Source organism: Podarcis pityusensis (assembly GCF_964106645.2).
Source record: "Podarcis pityusensis genome assembly, chromosome: 5".
Classification (NCBI taxonomy): domain Eukaryota; kingdom Metazoa; phylum Chordata; class Lepidosauria; order Squamata; family Lacertidae; genus Podarcis; species Podarcis pityusensis.
In genome coordinates this window covers 36,950,695-36,978,692 of record NC_138032.1, presented here as the reverse complement: position 1 = coordinate 36,978,692, position 27,998 = coordinate 36,950,695, and the positions used below count along the sequence as shown (strand labels likewise).

Genomic DNA, 27,998 nt, shown 5'->3' with positions numbered 1-27,998 from the left:
AATAAAGCAAGATGAGCACCGCAACCCCAGAGTCAGCCACGACTGGACCTAATGGTCAGGGGTCCCTTTACCTTTACTAGTACCTGTATAGTACAGGAACCCCTGAAACTATTATATATCTTGGGGTACTCTGAACTCAGCCAACTGAGCCTCACTGCACTCCTGCTTCTAAGGCTGCCCCCCACCAACATCAAAGGCAAGATACAGATTTTGCCTCCCCTGCAATGGTGTCCAAGTGCAGCACTCTCCCCCATAGAAAGGAATGTCATCCATTCACTTACATGGAGAAATCAAAAGTATGTGTTCAGGAGCTCTATCCCGCCCTTTGCCTTTGGTAATACCAGTGAAGATTTCCCCCAACTGCATTTCAAATTACAGCCGGTCTATTGTATCTCCTAGGGCAAAATGGGAATCAATGATGATGATTTTGCATTATTTATGTACTGCTATGAATCTCTATGGTGCATTACAAAGCATAAGAAAATAAATCCTTGTCCTCCCCAGACACCTTACAAATTAAAAATTGACACAGGGGAGGGGGGCACTGCATATAGGCACATGCAAACAGGGAAGGATATGGGTTTATTTCAGTTACCCATACTTAGGAGTAGTTACAGTGCATTGGGAGGACCAGGCAAATGTGGCTTAATTGAAAAGATGGGTTTTGAGGAGAGATCTGAAGAAAGGAAGAGAGGCAGCATCCTTCAGATGTTCTGGGAGACAGTCCTGAGCTTAAAAGGCATCAAGAGCAAGCAAATTCATTTGAGGGGGCAGAAGATTTTTAGATGGCTAAATAGTGAAGGTCACAGGCAGGGCTGCCACAGGATATGATGCGACCAGAGAGATAAGAAAGGGCAGTGAGAGTGTAGAGGGCTTTGAAGACAAGAGCAAGGAGTTTGTGCTTGATCTGGGAGAAGGCCCAGTGTAGGGATTTAAGGAGGGCAGAACCATAAAGGAGATGAATGGTTTTGGCAGCAAAGTTCTAGACAGAAGGAGGGGGGGACTGAAGCAAGACAATGAGTGGACCAGAGTGGAGACAGTAGCAGTTGTCTAGGCGAGAGTTGACCTAGAGTAGTCAATGAAGGATACAAGGGGAGGAGATCGCAAAGGGAAAATCAACATGACTTGGCAACAGTACGACGGCAGGCACAGAAGGGAGAGGAATGAAAGATAAAGCCAAAGTTTCATTCCTGGACAAGAGGAGGGTAGGTGGTGACATTGTTAACAGATACAGAAAATGATCTGAGGAGAGGTGGAGTGCTTAGTATCAGTATGAGACATTTACCCTCGGACATGCTAAGTTTAGAAATCAATGAAATGTCAAAGTAGAAATATGAAGCAGTTGGAGATGCAGAACAGGAGGGAGACAGATCTGGACCAGAGAAGTGCAGCTAGCTGTCATCAGCATGTAGGCAGTACTGAAAGCTATGGGATTTTATGAGGACATTCAGGGCCGCTGTGTCAAAGGAAAACAGCAGAGGGCCAAGAACAAATATCTGATATAGCCATGAAGAGGATGTTAGAGGGGAGTTTCAGGAGGGTGCAGAAACCAGATTGTAGGGGTCAGGAGAGGAGCTGGAAGAGAGGAAGTTGAGACAGTGGAAGTAAGCAACAAGCTCCAGCTGTTTGGAGACAAAGAGAAAAAGGGAAATTAGTTGGTAGGTGGACAGAAAGGAAGGGCCAATTTATTATTATTATCTTTTAAGGACAGAGGAACCTGTGGGATACTTGAAAGCAGCAGGAAATAAGTCAGAAAGCAGAAAGAGGTCGATAATTTATATGGTGGAAAGGCAGGAGAATGGAGGGGCAGATTGCAAGAAAGGACAGGATGAAGGAGGCACAGGAAGAGGTGGATTAGGGGTGAGGTGAAAACCGAGCCAGCTCCTATCTGCCTCTGCATGCCTCTGTAAAAGAGGTGGTTTTTATACATACAATGTGAACAGATTCTCAGGTTTCTAAGACTATTCCTTGCTGATAGCAGTAGCAGACATAATAATCTATCCTTGAGCTCAGACCTGCAGCCTGGACAAGACTGTTCCACAAGAGACTATGATATAGCTAACAGTGATAAAACTACACTACTGAGATTTATTTGAGATTAAATGGTCCAATAAAAGTACAAAATGTTGTTAACACATCATATAATCTCTAGGCCAAACAGCACCCCCTGCTTCAAATCTTCATGTAGCGGAAGCAGCGGTGCAGAATGGTGCACAGATGTTGTTACCCGGCTCCATTGTAGAGTCAGTGTGGCTTCTGTGCCACAGTAAATTACAAGGAAAGGAGGGGAATGCCGGCTGTACAGATTGAAAACATGCCTGCAAATATGGAGTAATTCTGGAATAGGGTAGGCAAGATGAAAGGGTGGGGAGAGGAAGAAGCCAGAGCAGCCACTGTTGCCTCTAATTGTTCATACAAGCACTCCCTGGTTAGTTGCCCTAACAATGTCATCTCCCTAGGGAATCCCAATTGTCAGCTGAGTGCAGTTTCACACTTCACAGGGAGGATAATTTGACAGCCACAATTAACTCAAATGGGGCTTTGATTCTATGAAGGGAGGCCATCATGTGGTTAAAAGTTATATATAAAAAAACAACTGTTAACACTGCTCCCCACCAGGTGTGTATGAGACAAAGCTCATTAATTTCCAGAAGTACTTGAGAGGGAGAACACAGAGCAAAGACACAAAGGAAACTGCAGTGTGGAACAGACTCCCCTTGGCTTTTGCCATGACGGATGCAGAGTACAATTCAAAGTTCTGGGATAGGCTGAGCATCCCCTTGGCAGGCAGTTGACTCATTCCTCCTAGCAGAATGTGTGCCAAGAGGAACATGTTCAAGAGGGCCAAGAATAAAAGAATCAGCACAGCAAATATAGAGATGAGGTTATTCTGGATGGCCTCATCCTATTGTGACTCTTTCCCGTGAAAAGGCAGGCTGCACAATCCCTGCACGTTCAGACTACATGGAATGAACTGAGGAGGAGGGAACTGGATTGCAGCAGTAGGCCCTGCTTCCACACCCAATCCAAATATTATGCCTCATGCACCAAGCCTAAACAGGCACTGGCTCTCTGTGCAATCTGAGGACCTGTGAAACTTCACATATTCAGGCTGCATATGCACAGGCTCTGTGAACTCAAAGCCAATGCAAGAGAAGAGTTTGGCGCTGACCTCTGCAATCCCACTCACCCTGCTGCATGTTCAGTGCACACTGACTGTAGTGCACATAGCCAAATTAAGACCTCTCTGAGGTTCAACTACAAAATTCATTACAATGGACCTTGCAAGATGACAAAAATCTCATGCACCAACCTCTGAAAAGAAAACAGAACTTTGACAAATAGGATTTTTAAATGCTTATTGCATTTGCCCTCACATTTTGAGCATGCGGCTCTTCTTCTTCTTTTTACTGTGGCATAATTGAGGCTGATAGAAAAAGAATCCATGGCAGGGAATCTCAAGCCCTTTCCCACCTGTCAGTTCTCTCCTACAACCTCCCCTCTCACCAATGGGAATGCCCTGTGCAGATGGAAATGTAGGTCAAGAACATTGCTGGGAGAAAGTGGTGAGCAGAGGTCATTTCCCCCACTTTCTGCAGCAAATCACTTTCTTCTTGCAAATGAGAAGAATAGGCTGGGTTTTGGAGACATGTTAAAATCTGCTCTCTTAACCCTTTGACATTTCGTGGAATTTAATCTAAACTTTACCTTACAATCTACACATTTGCATCTCACTACTATTTAAGAACTGCCAGGAATGTTTACTTTGGGTTTTATTTTCTCCTCTAAACAAGTCATAAAACTATTAAGAAACATTCTGTATGAACTAAACTAGGCAGCCCTGCAGTTCCTCCCTTTTTATTTGTTGAATAAGATATGCTCTGATATGACTCAGAATTACTAAGGAAGGGAGCAACAAATGAAGAATCTTAAGACTGGATACAGTAACCAGATTTGTTCTCCACTTCTCTGCAATTTTCAGTAAGTCAACAGCCACTCTAAAATTGATGAGTTCCTAGTACTTTAGATTCCATAATATCTGGAGAGTCTGTGAGATTTAACAGTAATCAACCATAGATCATAGACATGATGAAAGGAATTTGCAAATAATTCTTGCTACTCTCTATTTTTCCCAGTGTGTGTGTGTGTGTGTGTGTGTGTGTGCGTGTGTGTGTGTGTTCTAATTTGCTACAAATTCAATGCTTTCTTCCTAATTACTGGACTCACTTTCGCCCTAAAAATGGCATTATATGCTTGCTTTGATAAAAACTGGGAAATGTAAGGAAAGTAACTAGCACTATCAGAAATGCAACCATTACACCAGACCTTGGAATGTGAGCTAGAATAGTCAGGTGGCCTTGCTATAGGCTGTTAGCCAGGTACGAAACTCAGAGCATATGGGAGAAAAGGGAGATGTTTACTAGAGCACACTATCACACAAAGCCAATGGGCTCCACTTGAAGTATGCTTAAAAGGAAGTCATGGTGTCCATCTGGTCTTTCCTTTAATGTTGAACATCAGGATATCTTGCTCCCTTCAGACTAAACCAGTGCATCTATTCAATGGAAGAATGGGGAAATCGTGGAGGGGGGGGATGTGTGCAAATCCCAAATTCAGCTCTATATGCCCCTTCCTAAAAAGTTATTGCAAAAGTTTGTTGTTGTTTTTTTAAAAAAATTCTGAAAATACTATTATTTATTTAAAGATGGGCTAGTGGTGTCTTGTACCAATTACTCATCTTCCTGATAGTCTTTGGAAATCACAATTTGCATTTTAGATAAGAAACTCTCCAGGCATCCTCCTCCTGCAACACAGCTCTTGGCATGGGCTATATTTCATGCTGTCAGTCCCACTCATTGCTAATTAGCATGGAGAATTGCAGTGATGTTAACCATAATTTTCATCCCTTCTCCCCACCTTCAAAACAAGGGCTTGGTTACCTAATGAGACCCCTGAGGATAATCAGAAAGAAACAGGGACAAATTCAATCATGGTGCAGCCCTGGTAACTTCAGTGCTATTACTAGCAGAGGGAAATAGTTCTAAAGGGAAAAAATAGACACAATACACCAATGGGAGAAATAAAAAGTAAGGGGGAAATTGTTATTTTTTTAAGTTATAGAAGGAGTAATTTGGCATAATATGCAAGAGCACAAGATGAAGACTGGACATTTGGTAGCTCTGCCATTAAATTTGGACTGGACATTTGGTAGCTCTGCCATTAAATTTGGCCACTGGGTCTCTATTTGTCACACTGAAATTTCAGCTTAAAACGTGGGGGAAATGCTTATGTATTCAAAATGGATTTTCCCAGTATTTTAGAAATATCACACCTGACTTTAAAACGTATGAGATAAGAACTATTTGGTCAATAATGATGATAAGGATATGCTATATAATTTCCAAATGGACTTTTAACTTCCTCATATATGAAACTGGGATTTGGAGTCTGGTTACATGTCGCAATCACCACCTGAGAAGTAGCCAGGGTGTGACTATTGAGTATCTGAGGCAGGGTTCCCCAGCCTTTTTGGCCAGAGAGCACATTTCAAAATTTGTGGGATTGCGGGCAGCACCAGTCACACAATAGCTGCTAAGAGATGTGTGTGGCTAAACACTAAAAGAGAGCGACAACTACCCCTGACAACCTTAGGCTTACCATGGGAAGTCAGCTATGTCTTTGCTGGTCCTGAATCACGCAGTATTGATTTTGCATACACACTGGTGCTGTTGCTGTCTAATAGCAGCAAGGAGCACTTTTCAGCACCAGAATGAATACACACACACACACACGGTGGCCATGCCTTACTTTTATTTCACAGAAATCATTTAGAAGGTTCCTGTACATCTTGCCCCATAACTTTCTTTCCAAAATAAAAAAAAATCCTTCCAGTAGTAAGTACTTCCTAAGTACTTCCTAAGAAGTAAGCTATAATTTTATAGTTCTAGTTACAGGTAGATTGCCGTGTTGGTCTGCCATAGTGGAAACAAAATAAAAAAATTCCTTCCAGCAGCACCTTAGAGACCAACTAAGTTTGTTATTGGTATGAGTTTCCATGTGCATGCACACTTCTTCAGATACCATGCACACGAAAGTTCATACCAATAACAAACTTAGTTGGTCTCTAAGGTGCTACTGGAAGGAATTTTTTAATTTTGTTTCGACTACGACAGACCAACACGGCTACCTACCTGTTTCTTTCCAAAGTGTTAGAAAAAAGGAAAGTCAGAGTCTGGGCCCCATGCTCAAGGGCACCCTTGAAAGTCTTCATGGGCACATGGCACCCACTGGCACTGGGTTGGCAACCACTGATCTAAGGGCACCCTCTGGACAATCAGCAGTCAAGGACACCTTGGAGTGACATCATTCTTGGTGTCATGCTCAGAGACCAGGAAACCCTGCTGACTAACAGGCTTTGTCTTTTCACTATCTCATTCTCTGCTAGCTGAATAGTGATAAGGAAAAAATTATCACCAGCAGTGCCTTGCTTTCACGTAACTTGAAAGCAAACACTTCCAGTTTACTCACGTTCTCGTGGTCTAGAAGGCACCTTTAGAATTCTCAGCTGCCATAACTGGTCTGCCTCTCATGTGATGAGTGTAAAATGCAGCCAATTGCACAGTGACAAAACTGTCCTGAGGTCTTATGTACCGTATTTTTTTCATCTATAGGATGCCTCCACATAAAAGATGCCCCCTATTTTGGGGGACTCCAATTTAAGAAAATGGAGGGAGATGTATCCGTGTATAAGAAGCCCCTCAATTTTTGACATTATTTTTTAGGGAAAAAACCTAGTCTTATACACGGGAAAATACAGTACTTCCTTCAGACCTACAATCAATGGTTTGTTCTGTGTCCCATGTGTTAACCATCCCTATCTTCATCTTCACAATTCTCCCTTCACATTTCCCCCTCTCCCTCAGTAAATTAATACAAACATCCATATTGGTCTGCTGTTGGGTCACAGAGATGTGACTTAAGCCGTATAATGAAAGCTTTCTTATGAAAATGATTTATAGCTTTTTGTCATCTTCTTGTCAGATGACCCATTTTCAAGTCTGTTTCTTGAATGTATTCTGTTTGATTTCACTTATTATGTTGTTTGGTCCTAATTGAGATTTTGTACACCACATAGACATATCTTTATATGAGTCTGTGGTATAGAAATGAAATAACAAGAGCATAATAAATTTTGGGGGGGGGGGGGGCTCCTATTTTCTGCAAAAGGGCAAACATCCCCACCTATTCAGGCAATTGCCAGAGATTCAGCTTCTTCAGTTATTTTATTTATTTCATAACATTTATACCCTGCTTGTTAAAAAAAAAACCTACCTCAAAGTGGTTTACAAAACAAGCATTTGCAGGTTCTAAATATGCCCACTTGAAGCTAATCTTGAACGTTTCTGAATAAGGGTTAGGTTTAACAGCTAAAAGTATATTGGATGGTATTCAACTATGTTTTACTCAGAGTAGGTCTACTAAAAATTGAAGAACCAAAGTTAGTCATGTTCATTGATTGTAGTGGGTCTCCTATCCTATGAGTAATCCATAGCTGAATATCTCCCACTGGCAGAGTGTGGGGAGAGAAAGAGAAGGACCTAAAAGAGAGAAGTGGTGATAGGAAAAGCTTGAATATGTATAATTGTGGTGATTCCTTATTCATGCACCATTGATTGGGAGAATCTCCTTTCCACCTCTTTCTTTTGATGATGAAGAAGAAGAGTTTGGATTTGATATCCCGCTTTATCACTACTCTAAGGAGTCCCTAAGCGGCTAACATTCTCCTTTCCCTTCCTCCCCCACAACAAACACTCTGTGAGGTGGGTGAGGCTGAGAGACTTCAGAGAAGTTTGACTAGCCCAAGGTCACCCAGCAGCTGCATGTGGAGGAGTGGAGACGCGAACTCGGTTCCCCAGATTACGAGACTACCGCTCCTAACCACTACACCACACTGGCTCTCCACCTCCCAGCAAAGAATCTTGTTGTTTATAACAAGCAATTAAATATGGAGTAGAGGAGTACATGGACTAGCTTTTTTACTATTTTTATGACTTTTTTGACAACGAATTTTCTGCTTCAAGGTCTAGGGAGTCTTCTGTAAATTTTCATCCACTGTTCAAAATAATTTGGAAGGCTGCCAGGCTGTTACTGGAAAGTTTCCATCTTGGCAAGTTCTTGTGAAAGAGAGCCCCCAAATCAGATTATGACATGCAAATGAAGAACATCTATGTAGATCGTCTTCTTTTGCTCACTCAGAGCTTTAGAGGGGAACCAGATGCAAAATGCCTAGTTGCACAGCACGAGTTGTGATTTAACCTATGATCAGAAAAGTAAAGCCTTTTACATTTTACAAATTGATTTGCCTGCTACCGAAACACAAAAATAGGCCCAGAGCAGGGAGATGGTTCACATTAAGATTCATTCGCTACAGTTAGAAAGATGAATTTTTAAAAGGAAGCCCTAAGATTTGACAGCTTTCCAAGTGAACACATTGTAGTTAAAACTTATTAGGAGCATTTGCAGATCAAAGGGAGAATCTACCTTGCTTTCTCAAATTGCAAATGTGTAGCTTGCAGTTGCAAATCAGCAGCAGTAATCATAGTAATTCACCCAAAACCATAATGCATAAATGATGCTCTGTGTTCCCTGTCCCTGCCAGCTGGAAAACTCCTACAGCATCAGAATCAGCTACACCCTCCAGTTTCTCTGCCAACACATTGTATTGCAAACATTATTCCTCCAAATAGTGGGAAGTCTGCCCGATTATACCTTGTGACGACAGGAAACGGTTGGGTTGTGCATCTGTCTGTTGCAGACCAAGTTCTCATGATCCTGGAAGAAAACTATTTGCAATTATAAAAAATAAAAGCAATACTTCTGATGGGATTTTTAAAAAACTAATTCTCTAACTTTTTGCCCAACTCTGCTCAGAAAGAAACTACTGAAATATATAACCAATGCATTGTTCACACACAGTGAGAAAATAGGTGCAACACTACCAAGGTTAGCAGGTTTAAAAGGGGAAGGAGGATATGGTACTCAAGACATCATTGTACAGATTTTTGGGACATGTTTAATGGATGCAAAGGAATGAATAGGAAACAGCAATCATTCTGCATGTGCTTGTCTTTGATCTGCAACCAGCTCTAAGAGTGCTGGATCTCAGATATATATGCCTATATAGATCTACACCTGCAGCTCTTGGAGCCCCAAAAGAAGGCTATTTCCCTCAAACTGTTCCTGGTAGAACTTACTTAGTGACAACATTGTAGTCAAATTGCCTCCGGTGAGGCCTTCTGCTCTGCTGAACCCTTAGTAAGTATAGCTAGGCTGCTCTCGTTTCACTTGATGGTCTAGTGAAGTAGGAAAAAAAGAAACAGGAACTGAGAAGGCAAAAGGTCAAGGGTGGTGAGGGTTTTTTTAAAAAAATAAAGGAGTGGAAGAGATACAGTGGACTGGGAGAAACACACAGAAATATAAGAGTCTGAAAAAAGGTAGGAAATGAGGATATGACCAGAAGGGCAGATCTGTGAAAGGAATAAAATTCAAGAGACAGTCCAAACAGAGGGGAAAGGTGGATGGCAGCTGGTAAAGTAAGATCTGAAGATCACATTGATTAAAAGCCAACCTTTGGCTTCTGGTTTATATTTCAACATAAATAGGAAACTGTTCATGCCAGCCTTCCTCAAATCCCACTACTTTTTTTTCAGCCCAGATGTTTGATGGAAACAATGGTATGAAGAAAAAAGTTCTGATAATTTACAGATTATGAAAATATCTGTACTAGGAGAGAAATTCCACACAAAAAATAATAATAGCCATTTCTCACCCCATTCATTCTCTACCCATGAATGAAAATTGTCCTTTCATAAGGGGAAAAAAAGGGAAGGTGTGCATAATATTGAAATTGTTGATTTCAATTATATTCATGGGTTACTCTACCCAATGGGTGAAATCGTTATATCCCACACCCCCATGGGTCAAACTGATAGGTGAGGGGGCCCGCTCACCTGATAATCACCTGACATCACAATGACATCAGGTGACTTTTTTTTTTTTTAGCCTGCATGGTTTGAAAGGATGCCACAAGACCAATTGTGGAGAGTTTTAGAATGTAGAACTGATCAGCAGTGCCTGGAAACCCTTTAAGGCTGATCCAGGTCTTTATATGCCCCACACCTGATGCCATATATGACATCAGATGTCAGGCAGATGAGCTTGGCCAAAATGATCTCCCAGGCCAATTGGAGAGGTTACTGGACCAAATTAGGCCCATGGGCCAGAGGTTCCCAACCCATGATCAAAACTCTGGAGCTTCCTGATTCTACTTACAAGAAGAAATGTTCTACCACAGGGACAGCCAATATGTTTCCTCTACAACAATTCCCATCAGCCCCAGCCAACACAACATGGCCAATGGTTCAGGATAATGGGAACTGTAGTCCACAATATCTGGACCACCACTTTGGCTACCCCAGCTTGATGAGTACGGTAAGAAATGCCTATACTTATTCAGAGTATTTCTGTTCAAAAGCAAGAAGTGAAAGCTTCTGTATGCATCAGGCATTGGATCCCTCCCTCCTGTCTACAGCAAAGGCATAAATAACACAAGTCTCCACAGCACAAAGTACCTGATGACTTGTAGGTCATGGATGTCGTGCACCAGGCTACTTGCACAACATGCTGCAGGAAATAATTCCACGATGACACATCGGTAATCATAAACTAGCACACACTATCCAGGTCACTGGGGAGCCTAATCCTTTGTATACCTAAGAGTGACCCATCAGTGAAAGCTGTTACTCAAGAAATGCGATACAAAGCAGAAAAAGAAAGGGGGGAACAATTAAATACAGTCCTAAGCTGCTGCTGTAGCCTGCAAAGAAGGATGCTGGAGAGCTTTAAAGCACAAAGGAGGAAAGAAAAGGTTTTCTCTTTTAAAAATTGGTACATTAAATCCAGGGAAAGCTGACAGGCTGAGAAATAATGGCCCGAGTTTACTCTTATTTAAAAACTGGCTGCCTGCTGCTTTCGCTGCGATCCCCACTCAGGCTTTCAGCACCATTTCAAATTAAATATACATAAGTGCTTTCAAAGAGCTGTTAATTTGAAGGTCATTAAAGAGCATAAAATATATTTCCTTTATTTATAAAGAGGCGCATAATAATGCTATGCATATGGACTCCTCTCTCCCTTCCTGCAGTATTTATTATCTCCGATATGAAAGCGATTGACTTCCCTTGGCTACCAGCTATGCACTCTGTCATCCCCATTTGAATTACTGTTATCACAAAGCAGCCTTCCCCCCACCCTCCTTTGTAACTCTCCCATCACTTGGCCTTCTCTGGATCATAGAACACAAAGGGGGGGGGGGAATAAAGGGAAGCAGAAAACGCACTAGAGCAGCCCAGGCATTTGCCGGGAGGGAGGGTGGGCACTCAGGATGAGGGAGAAACCCTGCAACTCAGGTGCATACTTGTGGCTAAATGGCAAAGGTACCAGGTGTTCCAGCCTCAAGTGCCACTTAATGTATCCCGGGTCAGTGCCTCAGTGTGCCACAGCTCTGCCAGGTCTGTTGCCCCTACCCCACAGCTATGGTTATGGCTCTGTAGCACTCAGTGGAATTGCAAACAGCCATTTAGCAAACATTGCACCATCTGCCCATATCTGTAAGGGGCATTTTAGCACCTTTCCCTGCTCATTCTCCCTTGTTTGCAAACACCAGCCCTTGCAAACCTTTGTTCCGTGACCTCCCTTCCGCCCCCATCTTGGCAGGGCAACCCCCTCCTGGCTGCCTCCCTCCCAACCTCTCTGCCCTGCTCTCCCTTCTTCCTTTTGCCACAGCTGTCTGCTTTAGGAGATAAATTACCTGGTGCTCAACAGCTTGTCAGCATTCTCACAGCTTATCCACTACATGGGAGGAGGGCCGGGCCGGGCTGGGGTGGGTGGGGAGAGAGGAGTAGGACGGGAATTTGCCGTTGCCATAGAAATGTAGGGATGAAGCTGACAATTGAAAACCATTTCATAGATTTAAAGACATGGCTGAGAACAAGGGAGAACAAGACACACTCAGTCACAGGAAATAAAGAGAAAGGTGAGATCGACAAATAGATAAATTGATAAACAGCGAGTGGAGAAAGCTGCAGACCGAGAAAAGAACAGCTTTGGGTGTGGAAACCAGGGAGTGGAAAGTAATGCTAGGGTTCCCCAAACAAGAAAGACGAAAGAAGAATAGGAAGCTAGGGAAAGTGACCATATCTTCCTAAGTCCAAGGACCTGAAATGGAGAGCAAATTTCCATAGTTTTCAGAAATTTAGATGGCAATGATTACTGATTAGGTGTTACTTCAGAAGATGATCAAAGGGTGGTATACAAAAATATGGCCTGGGTGGTGGGTGAGGTGACCATAGGTGACAAATATAAATAATACTAGAGAGAAAAAGTACTGTATCTGCAAATTAGACTAATGGCTGATTTGTAGACAGGGGAAGTCAATGTGGCGTACTTCATTTGTTGCTGTTATACCAGAAATTCCATCTTCCCTAATCTTTGGCCATGTTAGCCTAGGATGATGGGAGTTGTTCAACAACATCTGGAGAAAAACAGTCCTGATACCCCTGTTTTTACAGTGCAGGAAGGGAGCACTCAGAAATCAATTCCAATGGTCTTTCTCCAGAAGACACACAGAGCAGCAAACAAATGCAGGATGCCATGACTAAGGATGGACAGATCAGCCTAAGTCCATCCCATTTCATTTTCACTGGCACTCAATCATAAATCCATTCTATACCATTTTGTATATGGATCTTTCAAATGATTGAATGAAAAGTGCACATTCAAATTGTATGCCTTATTATACAGTACGGTATATGCATTATTGAAGACATTTTTCTTTGTGTTTCCGCAATATATACTTTTCAATGCACTTTTTCTGGGTGAAATACAAGTGCATTTTAACTGTCTCCATCCTCAAAAGTGGACACTTCCATAGACAGACCTGATTCCATTGTCACATCCATATCACCATGGATACGAGCAATTTGATCCTTAAAGTGCTTTGCAAACATGTCACAACTGGCCTCCATATTCTGAACAGTGCCATATAAGCCAAATGGAAGACGTCCCTGAACCACATGGAAAAACTTCACTGGATGGTACTATGACAGGAATAGAAAATAACTTTCTTTGCTGACATCACAGCCACTAAGTAGGCTCAATAATGAGCTGTGAGTAGTGTTCAAAGAAATCGTTTGCAAACCTTCTGCTGGTTGCTCTCTCTGCATTTCTCTACTTGCTTCCTAGCCCTCAGCTCTGCAGAATACTGTTGGAATGGGGCATTTTGGACAGTATTCAACTAAGCAGTCCTGTCAGGTCAAGAGTTTCCACTTGCAGAATGGGATTCTCCAACCCACCCACCCTCCCCACACCATGCAACTTTTGGAAATCTTCTCCAGAGGGTCAAGGGAACCCCTAGAACCCATTTAGGGGTGCACATGGGCAGGAGATGGAGATAACCTTCCATTGCAGAAGCAGAAATCCTTGCACTGATGGAGCATTCGCACCCACTTTGTCAGCCTCCCAGTCATCTCTGCATTCCACAGAGTGCCCATGGCATAGACAAGAGTGTGCACAACCAGCTCATCATGAGCTGAGAGCCAAAACGGACAGGCATTTTCCTGTGGCCACCAGGTGCTACTAAAAATAACCACTCAGGTAGCTAGCTGTTCAGTTCTGTCTGTGCAAGGCCAACAAACTTCACAAGTGATGCCAAGCAAGCTTTCAGAGGCATGGAAGAATATGACAAACTCGCATTAAATTAGGAACAATATTGCCAGATAGGTAGAATGGCGTATTTATAGCTTGAGTCATCATTGTCGTGCTTTTCACACCTTTGGATTTATCCTAATAAAAGCAAAAGTCATAAGAAATGAGCACAAAAGCTCCTTCAACCCACCTTGCATGAATATCAATGGACTGGTTTAGAGGATTAATATTCAGAATACACCTTTTCTATGCATGTTGTATTTGGTTTGACAACATACTTGAATACAGATTTTTGCGCTGAATACTCCAGAAGGGATTCATGACTGGCTATCAGACAGGGCTAAAAACACTCCCTTGTGTTGTTAAACAAGGGGCTTTTTTCCATTGCCTGTCTGGGGAGGCCCTGCAAGATAAAACATCATTCTTTTGCATCTTGTTAGCATCTCCTTCTAACCCGGGCTGCAGGGAACTTTCCTAATAATCAGATGGCAGTGATATAAAGAAGCCTTCAGGTCTCTCTTTTTGTGGTAATTTGCCAGAGACTGGCTGGTGCTCCATCACCCTTCCTTCTCTCTTTGCTACACATTTTCAGAGTGTCACAACACTGAAAAGTGTCAGAAAGGCTACCTAACCCATCTCTCTTTCAAATGTTAAAGCCATCCACTAACCTAACTCACACCGGCCCTGACTAGAAGGTAAGGAGTGAGATAGGCCAAATGGTCACACTCATTGTGAGGAATTTGAATATGTTCAAATTAGGAAATCAAAGCAAATGGAGGGAAATCCTTCCCAACCCCAAATATGGAGCTCCATCAACTCCAGAATATCCCTAAAGCAAACATTACTGAACAAAAGATCTATTCCACTCAACATCTTGCTTTGATTTGTGGCAGATCCTGATGAACCAGGGGAAGGGAGTACAAACCCACCGGGTGTGAGTTGGGGCTGCCAAGTGGACTGCTGCTGAAACATGAGCTTGAGGAGGGGGGAATTAGGGTAACCTTCATAATATTACTCAACTCTGCTTTAGAATAAATAAGTTTTATAGCTCCCACAGTGAGGCCAGAGTAGCTGTAAACACAGTGGCTGATTTATGCGACGTCTGTGATGCCGCAAAAGAAGCTGTGGAATGCCGTGATATAAGAAGAGATGCAAGATATTATACGGAAAGATTAGGCTGGAGGTGATGATGATGGATAATTCTACTACACCTACATTTGCTGCATATGCACTTGCCCTCCCACCCAAATCTACAGATGGGATTGTGACAGAGGTGTAATGAGCATGGGTGCAAATGACATGTGTCAGGGAACTGCCATCGGAAGGAAGGGAAGTGAAAGGGCTCACACAGGTTGGGAGAGACTCAGCAGCTGAAGAGGGAACCAGTAGGGGGAGAGGAGCTGAGCTGAGGGAAAGGGAGCTGGAGGGATGGCTCAGAGACACTTCCAGCGAAAACAGTGGGGAGGTTTCAGGACCTCCTGTAGGGACACCCACTCCTCGCCGGAAACTGTCACGCAGAGAGTCCAGAAGACGTGTTTCCGTTAAGGAGCTTTTATGTTGGAAGCGATTCCGAAAGCAACCACTGTCGGAATCTGCCAGCGACTGACGGAGCCATGTTTAAGGGGCTCCGTTACAGACAGAGGTTTGCAAACTTGACCAAACTCTGAGGGACTAGGATTTTACACACAAGCAGCTCATCGTCCCATCACAGCATTCCGACAGTCTTCGTGAGCAGCTTGTGCAGGAGAAGGCATCATGAGCAACCCAGCCGGAACCGGAGAAGCAGGAGCTGGAGCGGGTCCAAGCCTGGAAGAAAGGTACCGGGTGTTGGAGGTCCAGCTAGCGCTGCAGACGGCGAGGCTTGAGGAGAGGAGGGCTCAGGATGCAGACAAAAAGGGGAAAGACACCCAGCTCGTCAGAAAGGTACCAGGATTGGTGCAGAAGTTTGGGGGGGAGCCCAAAGACTATCATGGCTTTCGGACAGAGATGCAATATGCCCTCAATCTGCAGTTTGATGAATTCCCTGACGAGGAATCACGAGTGGCTTTCGTGATTGGGCATCTTGAAAAGGGGGCGAGAGACTGGGTTAGACCCCTGATGGCAGCGAATAGTGACGTCCTAAAGGACACGATGAAGTTCTTTCGCGCCATGGATCTGATGTTTTCCAGCGATATTGAACAGGGAGTGGTCCGCAGACAGTTAATGGCTTGCAAACAGGGGAGCCGATCTGTCCGTGAGTACTGGACTGAGTTCACCATGTTGATCCATAAATTGGGGTGGGATCTATCGGCGGAACCCATTCAAATGCTCTTTGAAGAAGGGCTTTCTTCGGCTGTGAAAGACGAACTTTCCCGGGCGCCCAGGGCGGAGTCTATGGACCAGCTGACCAAATCAGCGCTGACCATAGGAGCGCGCCAAGAGGCGAGAGCATTGGAGAGGCGGGAAGGGAAGGGGGAACGTTGGAAGGAGTTCCGCATTCCAGACATTCCAGAGCCAACTTTCCCGCCGGCAGAGCCGATGGAAATCGGAACAGCGCGCGCGCGCGCAGTTTCAAAGCCCAGTGAGGGGGGAAAGAAGGAGGGAAAAGGCGCCCGGAAATGCTATCTCTGCCAACAGCCAGGTCACTTTGCCAGAGTCTGCCCCCAGAGGAAGGAATGGCAAGGGATGGTAGGAGCTGTGGAGGGAAGAGAGGAAGAAATACCGAAGCAAGTAAAAGCCAACGCCTGGCTGCCACCGTCGGGGCACAGCAGCCAGGCCAAAGAGCAGTGAAAGTGCCCACGCCAGAACCTCCTAAACCCGCCCTAGTGATAGAAGTGGCGCTAGAGCTGCCAAACGGACACCCTCTAAAGATAAAGGCGCTGTTGGACTCAGGCAGCTCCTGCAATTTCATGAGCAAAGAGTTTGCAGCTGAACACCAGATACAGACGATCCCTTTAAGCAACCCCCTGCAGGTGACCACGATCGATGGCAGGGAGCTGTTGGGAGGAGAAGTCAGCTTGCAGACCGTCCCAATGATAATGAAGGTGGCAAGGCACACCGAACTGATAGCGTTTAATGTGGCCACCTTGGGAGGAGCTCCCATTATATTGGGGATGAGCTGGCTAGCGTTACATGATCCGCTGGTGGGCTGGCATCAGAGAGTGGTTTCTTTTGGTTCAGCACATTGCTTAGAACACTGCAAAGAGGGAAAGGGTTTGGCAGGGGCCCAAGCCACCCTAGCAGGGACTGAAGTAACGGAGAACGTGAAGGTACCACAACAATACGCAGATCTCCGCGACGTCTTCAGCGAAAGGGAAGCTGACCAACTACCCCCGCATAGACCCTTTGACTGTCAAATCAATTTACTCCCTGGGGCACAGCTCCCTGTAGGCAAGCTGTACGCCATGTCAGACAGAGAGATGCAGGAGCTAAGAGAGTTCATTGACAAGAACCTGAAGAGAGGGTTCATCAGAGAGTCCAGGGCGGTGGGGGGCAGCCCAGTGTTTTTTGTGGATAAAAAAAACACGAACAAGCCGAGGCTTGTGTGTGACTTCAGGGCCTTAAATGCAGTGTCAGAACCAGTGGCTTTCCCTATGCCCAGGATTGACGACATTTTGACAAGGGTCAGGAAGGGAAAGATTTTTACTAAACTGGACCTAAGGGGGGCGTACAACCTGATACGAATAAGGAAGGGGGATGAATGGAAAACCACCATGTTCACCCCTTTGGGGGCATTTGAATATTTAGTTATGCCCTTCGGCCTACAAGGAGGCTCCGCGTGCTTTCAATCGTTTATGAACCACGTCCTGGGGCCTTTGCTTTACAAGAATTGTGTGGCCTTCTTAGACGACGTGTTGGTGTATTCTGAGAATGAGGAGCAGCATGTGAGAGACGTCAGAGAAGTGTTGAGCAGGCTGCAAGCCAACCAGCTGTGGGTGAAACTGGAGAAGTGTCAGTTTCATACCAAGGAGGTGGAATTCCTGGGGTATCGCCTGTCAGACAAGGGATTGGCCATGGATCCCGGCAAGGTCCAGGCGGTGCTGGAATGGAAAACACCCAAAACAAGGAAGGATGTGCAGAGGTTCCTAGGATTTGGGAACTTCTATCGTAAGTTCATCCGAAACTTTGCCCACCTGACGGCGCCCATTACGGACTGTCTCAGCAGTAAGAAGAAGTTCGTTTGGACTGAGGAGGCGGAGCGAGCATTTGAGGAACTAAAAAGGGCCTTCGCCTCGGAACAACAACTCCTGCATGTGGATTTACAAAAACCGATGAGAGTGGAAACTGACGCATCAGACAGAGCTATTGGGGCGGTGCTTCTGCAGCCAGGGAAGGAGGAGTCAGAGTGGAGACCGTGTGCCTTTTTTTCGCGAAAGCTGAACAAATCCGAGAGGAACTACACGGTGTATGACCGAGAACTACTAGCCATTCATGAGGCGTTCCGGAGATGGAGGCACCTGCTAATTGGCGCACAACATAAGGTGCAAGTGTGCACTGACCACAAGAACCTAGAGTATTGGAGGACGGCACGAGTGCTCAACCAACGGCAAGTGAGATGGGCCCAGGAGTTCTCCAAATTTAACTTTGAGATTTGTTACGTGCCAGGCCCAGAGAACATTAGGGCGGACGCTCTCTCACGCAAACCTGAATATTTGGAGGGGGAGGGAGCACCCGAAGAGAGACATGTCATTCCAGAGGACCGCTGGGTGTGTGGGGCGGCATTGGTGGGACAAAGAGAACTGGTAGAGGAAACAGAGAATGATGAATACGCCCAGAATAAGCTCAGAGGTCTTAGGGGTGAGGGAGAGGAACCAGGGGGTTTCGAGGAAAGAAATGGAGCTTTGTATTACAAAGGGGCACTGTATATCCCTGAAGGAGACTTAAGGGGGAGGGTACTCAAGCAGTTGCACGACAGCCCCACGGCGGGGCATTTTGGACAACACAAAACCATGTGGTTGGTCACCAGGGAATTTTGGTGGCCTAAGGTGAGGGAAGATGTACGGGAGTATGTAAGAGGGTGTGAGCAATGCCAGCGAGCCAAAGGGGAGAGGCGGGCACCGGCGGGGCTATTAGAACCCTTACCAACCCCAGAACGACCTTGGGAGGCAGTGTCGATAGATTTTATGACTGATCTGCCGAAGTCCAAGGGGAAAACAGCCATCATGGTGGTGGTAGACCTACTAACAAAGATGTGCCACTTTGTAGCCTGCTCGCATGCAGTCACGGCGGAAGAGACAGCGAAGTTATTTGTAGAACACATTTTTAGGTTGCACGGCGTGCCATTGAGGGTGGTCTCAGACCGAGGAAAACAATTTACTTCCAGGTTCTGGAGGAAGCTCATGAGCTTACTGCAGGTGGAGGTCAACTTTTCGACTGCCCGGCACCCTGAAACCAACGGGCAGGCGGAAAGAGCAAACGGGGTCCTCCAGCAATACCTGAGGTGTTATGTCAATGACAGAGAGAATGACTGGGTAGAAAAGTTGGCGCTGGCGGAATTTGCCTACAACAATGCCGAGAATGTGTCCACAGGGATGAGCCCCTTCTTGGCTAATTATGGGTGTCATCCCAGGGCTTTCCCAGGGGGAGAAGGGGAGAGATGGGGTGTCCCGGCAGCCGAGCATTTTGTAGAAGAAATGGAAGCAATCCATCGTCAGCTCCAACTCAACTTAGAAAGGGCGAAGGAAGAATACAAGAGGCAGGCAGACAAGAACCGAAGGGAAGGTGAAACCATAAGGGTGGGAGATAGGGTGTGGCTGTCAACCCAAGGGTTGCCGTTCAAAGGAGGTTGTAAGAAATTAAGACCCAGGAGATTGGGTCCCTTTGAGGTCATTCAACAGGTCAACCCAGTGGCTTTCAGGCTCCGGTTACCCAACCACATGAAACTGCACCCAGTATTTCACAGGTCGTTACTGTCACCGTATGAGGGGGGACGAGAAGGGATGGCCACTCGGGGACCGGTCATAGAAGAAAGGGAATGCAGCAGCCATGTGGCAGAAATCCTCGACGCCAGATGGAAGGGGGATCAGGTGGAGTATTTGGTAGCGTGGGAAGGAGAACCGGAGTCAGAAAACACTTGGGTAATGGCAGAAGATATCAATGACGAGGTATTGATAGAAACGTTCCATCAAAGGTTCCCAAGGAAACCTCAGCCTGTGGAGAGGTTCCGGAGGGAATACTTTGGGACCACCGATGAGGAGGAGGAGTTGGAAGGATTCTCGGAATCGGAAGGGGAAGGGGAGATGGACTCTGAGGAGGAGGAGTACTTCGAGACCAGGAACCGCAACAGGTGGAGAGAAGTGTTTGGGACATCGGAAGATGAAGGAAGTTCATTCCGGGGTTTTGCCTCCTCACCGCCCGTAGAGGAGGGGGCGAGAGGGGATGAAGGGGGCCCTGGAGGGGAGGTGGATGTCAGGGAACTGCCATCGGAAGGAAGGGAAGTGAAAGGGCTCACACAGGTTGGGAGAGACTCAGCAGCTGAAGAGGGAACCAGTAGGGGGAGAGGAGCTGAGCTGAGGGAAAGGGAGCTGGAGGGATGGCTCAGAGACACTTCCAGCGAAAACAGTGGGGAGGTTTCAGGACCTCCTGTAGGGACACCCACTCCTCGCCGGAAACTGTCACGCAGAGAGTCCAGAAGACGTGTTTCCGTTAAGGAGCTTTTATGTTGGAAGCGATTCCGAAAGCAACCACTGTCGGAATCTGCCAGCGACTGACGGAGCCATGTTTAAGGGGCTCCGTTACAGACAGAGGTTTGCAAACTTGACCAAACTCTGAGGGACTAGGATTTTACACACAAGCAGCTCATCGTCCCATCACAACATGCTTCCATATTTGGCCCAAGAAAATCAATATATCCTTTCAGCTTTAATTCTGTGATGGTGAGAAGCTCTTTTCAGACATTCTGGGCTATCAAACACTTTTAAAAATAACATTGCCTACCTGCACAAAAATAATTCCCATTTAAATAGGTGGTGCTTTTTACACACATTTCTCTGTATGCATTGGTGATTAATATACAGAAATAGGCACATGCATGTACACACACAGAGCTGTCTAGAATTAGGGTCATGGCAGGAAAATTTGGTGGAAGAGCTGCAAAGCTCCTTTAAGAGAAAAGAAAACAGGTATGGAGACTACTACCAATGGTATATGTGCATCTTAGGGTACATTCAGATGTGGTTTATTGCATTAGTTTAGCTGGTTATAATGCTAGCACTTCTTTTTAAACTGGATCACCTGTTGCACTATGGAATATACATAATGGAACATACCACCATATTGTGCTAATTTTTATTCACACCAGCGGGTGGCATTAGATATGTTGCCGCCCTTTATGCACATGAGGGCTTCTGTTCCCCCATGATCCACCCATGAAAATGGTGAGAAAGAACTGTATGCCAGAATACCCGCCCCAAATTTCATCATGTGAGCTGTGTCGGCACGATCCATGAAAACTGCAGGGAAATTACAGCACTTTCCCCCCCTAGAAGTAATTAACATGGAAATGAACACTAATTTTTCACTATATTTTCAGAAGTGGCCTTTATATTATATGAAAGATCACATAAAACAAGTGTTGCCTGAAGGAAGCCTTATTATACTATGGGATCACAATTTATAACACTGGGGCACCATACATATGTATGACTCAATGCACTGACGATGTAGATAATGTACCCACCTGCCAGTTGTCTAGTGAAGTAGTGGAATTATTTTCCTTTGAACTTAAAACATTCCCCCTCCCCCAGACAGACATCAATGGAAGATGCTTATATTTATAAGATGCTGTTTAGGGCAGGGGTTGGCCTAGATAATCCATTAGGTCTCTTCCAATTCTGAAAGCCAGCTGCATTTCCAGGTTTGCTTTAGAAAAAAATAACTGATTGCACCCATTTTTTTTTAATGAAGTGCAAGCTGACAGTTGGCTGCATCCCTTAAAAAGTGACAGTGTACAATTATAACAGTCTAGTTAAAAGCCTCGTTAAGGGACAATTCATTTGCATAAACTCTTGTAGTGCCCAGCTAGCTCAGTCGGTAGAGCATGGGACTCTTAATCTCAGGGTCATTTGCATAAACTCTTCTGATTAAAGAAGGGCTACTGTTCCTTCTATAGCTAATTTGTTGTCTACTTTAAATGAGCTAAGTTAACAGAATGATAATATATAGAGGGCAAAGGGCCAAATGAAAGAATGTTAAAGAAACATAAGAGACAAGCAGTAAAGGAAAGGGATGGACAGACAGATGGATGCAGCACATGAACCTACCTCTGATGGCATGAAACCAAAGTGAATATATATCAAAATTCTTAGGTCCACACAAGGAAACTAAATATCCCCGAGTCTTCCTCTGTTGGTCCCTGGGATGCTAGATTCTACTGTTCAGTTGCCTCTACAGTTGTGCATCCTGTAACAGTTTTACACGAAACCCTTGTTGCATAGTCCACTCTTCTGCTTTCTTCCTCCTATGAAATCCTTTGCTTTCCCTTTTCTCCCCCCATTTCCTATTACACGTTCCGTGCGCAGTTGATCTAGACAGAAAGCAAAACATACCACTTCTGTTCCCCCACTGAATCTCCAGTTTCCCCGGAGGTGGTGAATTTATCATCCGTCAGCCCCACTTGGTTGTTTTCCTGCTATGGACAAGCAGTGAGTGACTCCTCAGTTAAGTTGACAACATACAGACGCACACACGCACACTCGTGGGAACACCTTCTCTCTCTCTTCTTTTCCATGAGGATTTTTTTTCCCTTTTTGCAAAAAAATGCAAGCAAAAGAAAAAAACAAGGTTTTCTATTGAAGGTACATCTCTTCTTCAATATGAAGACATTAACTGGATTGTTCTGGATCCCCCATGCAGTGGTCAGTGAAGTCCTTTGGTAACTGGTGGAACAATGCCTTGATATTCTAGTAGGTAGCTGTAGAGACTGTTGAAGAAAATTCCCCAGGGTTTATGAGCAAAACAGGGAAATGGGTGGGTGAGAAGGACTCCATCAGGAGAACGTAAGAAGAGAAGAAAAGGAACATGGTTGCTGAAGATGGTTGCTCTGGGTTGCATCTCTCTCCTTCCCACCGGCCCCTTGACTACTGCTCACTGGTGGTGGGATTAGAGTCTCTTTTCCTCCCAACACACATTGGTTTGTCTTCACTGTTTTTTTTTAAATATATGGTTTGTACATATTTATACTTATTTATATGCTGCTTCCCATGGCATCAGTAAGTGTGCTTCTGTTGGAGAGAAACGGAAGTTGCCATGTTGAAACAAGTCCTGTGTCCTCTTCGCCTGCAGCTCCTAAAAGTTCTCAGACGATAATCCAACCTCTGCAAACATCTCACTGTCTTGTCGGCTTACCCTCCCCTCCCACATCCAACCCTCCTCTGTCCTCCCCTCTTTTTCCCCATTGTTGTAAGAAGACACGAAGCATCATGCCATCGAAGTTGGCGACTGGCTCATCTGTACTCTCATAGACTGGACACTGTTCAGGATCTTCTTCTGGTGTCCAGCTAAGGTCACCCCTATTCTTAGAAGATCTCTGCAAAAGACAAGAGACAGGATCATACTCGTGCAGTAGAGACCTTTGTCCCAAGTCTCTCCTTTGGCTATGTGGACATGATACATGGCCTGGCAAATTCAAACTGCAGTACAGGAAACTGTAGGCTGGTAACCAAAGATCAGCAATCGGTGCTGATGAAAGACATGGGATGAATGTGCATATGTGTATGAGCCAAAAGTATTACTTTTCTCAAAGCCACAACAAATGGACACTTGAGCACAAAAGGATTAGGGAGTCTATTTTCCCTTTCTGCAAAGATGCTAACTGCCTAACCACATGCTCTGACACCCAACGCTATGGATTCATTGTGTCTTGACCTCTAGGTGGAGGGCTACTGGGAAGATGGCAGCGAGTGGGTGAATACCTGAGAGTATAGCTTACTGGTTGAAGAGCCTTTGATGATGAATGAAGCTAATGGTTAGCATGGGAGCAAGGAACATGTGGAGGTTTTGGAGCACAAATGAATTCTGGGAGCAAATTAATCTGGCCAAGAGAAATGGAGGCAAAGTGGTAAAGAGCTTGTGGGAGGAGACATTTGCCTTACAAGTTATGACCTGCTTCCCTTCCTTATATATTTATTTACTTAAAATGTGTGTGTGCCCAATAATACCCAACAACAATAAAATATCCATGAAATAACAGAATTTAAATATGCCAAACAACAACAGGAAAATCAAAAGAAACAGCACAGCAATAGGCTCCATTTGAAGTCAGAAAGGAAGTGGTTCAATTTCAAAAAAATGGGGGGGGGGGAATTGCCTGTTTTCAGGAAGTCAGCACATTCCCAGTGCTGAAGTTCTACTCTGATCCAGAATCTGCCCAGTGAATTCTTGAACCCTGGTTCCGTCTTCTCTCATCACTGAGGTAAGAACACTCATTCAATCTGTGTGTTAAAAACTGAAATGAGAATGAGAAGGCACCACTTACTCTGATGTCATTTGGGCAACTAATTGAAGGGACGTGAATCCAGCAGTCAGAAAACTGTCTCTGTACTGGTTCATTTTGATGGCGCTGAGCCAATCTTCTACTGAGGTAAAGGCAGTGAAATCAGGGATGGAGCGGTCCAACAATGGCTGAGAAGGCCTAGATCATGAGACAAACAATAGGTCAGATGGAATAATCATTAACTATGAACTATGATAAGAAAAACAAAGGCAGTATGAGCAAAAATTGGGCAACTGAGGTTCCGCTTATTCTCCTCTCACTAACCTACCTGGTCCTGTGACTGGACAAATTCCAACCTTCATTCAACTTTCTCTTCCATCCCATTCACTCATTGGTGCCAGATACACCTTCCCACATTTCCATGAGGCAAAACACAGGAACACCAGGCTCACCTGATGCTGCTACCAGATGATACCACTTCAGACTGAAGGATGAGGATCAAATGTCTGAATTGTTCCCACTTGTACTTTTTCTTTTTTAAAAAACAATGTCCTCTTCGTTCAAATTCAAAACTAGCATGCCAGGGAGCTTACGTCAGAACTGCATCCTCAACAGGCCAATTTTGGATGTGCAAGAAGTTTTTCAGTGCTGGCTATGGCCTGTTTGATGCAAATGAGGACACCTCTGCTTCCCCACCCATAACTTTCCAATGGAAAGGTGGCAGTCCCATTGGCCACATAGAGTTTCTGGATGCTCTGGAAAGTATAAAGTTAATTTGGTTGCAGTACTTCCTGGGCTTGGAGAATCTGTGGCATCTGCATTGGCTGCAGCCCAAGTGACATTCCCTGCCCCACTGAGGATTCATCGGGAGGGAGTGGGGATGACAAGGAGGAATGTGTTTGGTATGGAGTCCTTGGATGCTCCTACATGGTGGTCTGGTTTACACACCACACTGAACTAGCCATGGCTTAGCATGACCATGGAAACATACAGGTTCTTGGAGAAGAGATATCACCCGCTTTGCCCCTCTCTGGTCATTTTGTTGCAGTGCCATGACTTGGCTGAGCATGTCACCCAAACCTGGGTTCATAGTTTAGCTCTCCCCAGACTATGAGCTGTCACCAAGGATGGTCCCATGGTTTACAGCTCATGGTTTGTCCAGGTTTAGCTCAATGCAGCAAAAGAACTAGGGAGGAATGAAGTGGCTATAGTTTCCTCTTCCACAGCCTGCACACTCACATGGCTTGGGCCATTCCTGCCACCTTCTTTTCTTCTGGGAAGTTGGGGGCAGGGGGATCAGAACTAGAACTTTAGGAGTCAGTAAACACAATGCAGGCCTCTCTGCTTTTCTTTGGGTTTGAATCACAACCTTTAACCAATAGATTATATTCTAAAGCTTGAGCTGATTCAATGCTTTAATTGACAGGAACTTTTATTGGCAGGACTCACTTAAGAGCCCACTTGATTCTATTTTGACGATTTACTGTTTTGTTATGTAACTGTACTATAGAATGAACAAGAACAACAAGGGGTAGTTTCTGTTAATTAAAATGGCAAATTGTCTCACTCTCATTTAAAAGACCCATATATTAAGTGTTTGGTAATATGCAAATGTACTTAAATAAAACTGACTAATTAATCATTTTAAAATTTAAGAGAGATTATTAATCAACTAAGTTTTAAGTTTTTGTTGTTGTTGTTTTTAAAAGCTGCTTGGCAGTTCTACTTGCAATGCCAAATATGGCTTTCAGGGCCTCAGCCACTACGCAGCAAGGCAGCTGGAAACTTACACAGCGGTGATGGTAGCCACAGTTTTGAGGCTTGCTGGATTACGGATCATTTTGTCTAGGGTGTTAACTATTTCAGCAAAGCGTGGCCGGGTGTTGCGGTCTTTCTGCCAGCAATCTAACATAAGTTGGTGGAGGGCAGCTGGGCAGTCCATGGGAGGAGGAAGCCGGTAGTCTTGTTCAATTGCATTAATTACCTACAAAAATAAAAGTGCATCAGTAAGTTAAAGAGATAAATACAAACGTTAACAAAAACAACTTGGAGGGTCATCAGTGTTTTTTTTGTAAAAAAAAAAAAAAAGCAACAAAGGATGGGGGGGGGGGAATAACATTTTAACTTGAAGGAAAAACCTCCTAGACCCTTGCTGGGTGTGCCCAAACCCTTTCATTAGGATCAATAATAAGAGGTTTCATATTCATTTTAGACGGCACCTGCAAATTCAGGTAGGTAGCCGTGTTGGTCTGATGCAGTCTATCTATCTATCTATCTATCTATCTATCTATCTATCATCTATCATTGTCCAGTAGCACCTTAGAGACCAACTAAGTTTGTTCTTGGTATAAGCTTTGTGTGCATGCACACTTCTTCAGATACACTGAAACGGAAGTCACCAGACCCTTATACATGGTGGGAGGGTAGGGTGGAGTTTTTCTCAGGAGTGTAGTAGGAGATGGGTGATTGACTCAATGGGTATGGTAAACCTGTTGACAACTGTTAACGACTGCAATTAGTCCTACAGGAAAAAGCAAGGGATAGTATGCAGATGATTAGCATATGTAATGAGACAGGAATCCAATATCTCTAATAAGACCAGGTCTAGAAGATGAGCAATTAAATAGGCCTGAGATGGTGTGTTTGATGTTGTTGGGTCCAGTGATGGTGTTGTCTGGGTGTACGTGGCAGCAAAGTTGGCATCTGGGTTTATTCCAAGCTCTGGTACCAGTGTCCATGTTAAGTCTGCTTGCTGTATTGCTTGCTTGCAGGTCTTGCAAATTCAATTCAAGCTGGCAGTCCTCTTCCTCTACAATTGGTCAGGGCCTATATTCACTTGAGCCCTTTCCTATACCACCTAGAGTGTACTGTTCACCAGTGCGGCGGATGTGGCCTGCCTCCATACATGAGGTCAAGGGCAACTGTCCCCATTCCACCCACCAGGCATGCCAATGCTCTATCTGCAGCCAAAAGGTGCAGCAAAAGGAAGCAAGGTAGGATGCCCACTAGTCAAAAGTGTGTGTGTGTATATGAATGCAAATACTAGTCATGGGGCATATAGTCCAGACTGGGATCGTGTCAGAAGGAAAAAGTTTAAGCCCCAGCATTCCCATCTGGATGGGTATCCCTTGGTGGCTGCTATTTAGCATAGAAAAAACAAGCACCCAAGGGCCCATCATGAGATTCCTATCTAGCTTGGTCGTAAGTTAGTGTTTAACTTCACACAGGTCGGCCAGTGGCAATATTATTATTATTATTATTATTATTATTATTATTATTATTATCATTGCTTATGTTGCTTGTTACCTAAATGGTAGGCAAGAGACTTACACTGATAGATAGATAGATAGATAGATAGATAGATAGATAGATATAGATAGAAAGATAGATATGAAATTATTTTGAAACAATAACATTCCATACAATATATGGGGTGTGTGTGTGTACAAAGAACAAAAAACAAGTCATCCCATAACAGTGACAGAAAATTCTGGCAGCACACTAACAATAAAACAAAAGGATATTCCCACCCACTAACCAGCAGAGTGAACTAAAAACTCAAATATATAACAGGAGGAGTAGTTTACCTGCCCTTGCTGCTTAGAAGAAGCTCATTTGGCTCATCTTACTAATTTACTCTCAACAGGTCCTCCCACAGTGCTCTACTAGTGAAGCTCAACCACAGCAGGAATGGCAACAAGGCTTAGAAAAGAATCTCTTTTGTTATATGGATTAAACTGTTGGGTGGCTGGAATGTGGTGAATTTAGCACTGGATTCAACCAGCTAAAACATTGCCTCTCCTCCAGAGCCGCCCTGCTCTAT

At 44.5% G+C, this 27,998-nt stretch overlaps 1 protein-coding gene and 1 long non-coding RNA gene across 18 annotated transcripts in view; one reads left to right on the top strand and one right to left on the bottom strand.

Moving 5' to 3' along the window:
* The window catches only part of EPHB1 (EPH receptor B1), a 357,336-nt gene that overhangs the window by 4,046 nt on the left and 325,292 nt on the right, over positions 1 to 27,998 (bottom strand). For 10 of the 17 annotated variants that reach the window (XM_081007270.1, XM_081007269.1, XM_081007272.1 and 7 more), the window contains 2 exons: positions 25,966 to 26,159; positions 24,218 to 24,373 (listed from right to left, as the gene is read on the bottom strand). In XM_081007270.1, the coding sequence (XP_080863396.1) occupies positions 24,218 to 24,373; positions 25,966 to 26,159 (350 nt within the window). Of the gene's footprint in view, positions 1 to 8,028; positions 8,317 to 8,769; positions 8,833 to 22,004; positions 23,270 to 24,217; positions 24,374 to 25,965; positions 26,160 to 27,998 lie in introns of those variants that run through there. The other 7 variants (XR_013986830.1, XR_013986833.1, XR_013986834.1 and 4 more) reach the window with 6 other exon arrangements.
* On the top strand, positions 82 to 27,873 carry LOC308478086. Its single transcript, XR_013986864.1, has 3 exons — positions 82 to 3,981; positions 27,037 to 27,168; positions 27,822 to 27,873. It is a non-coding gene; the product is annotated as an uncharacterized lncRNA (long non-coding RNA).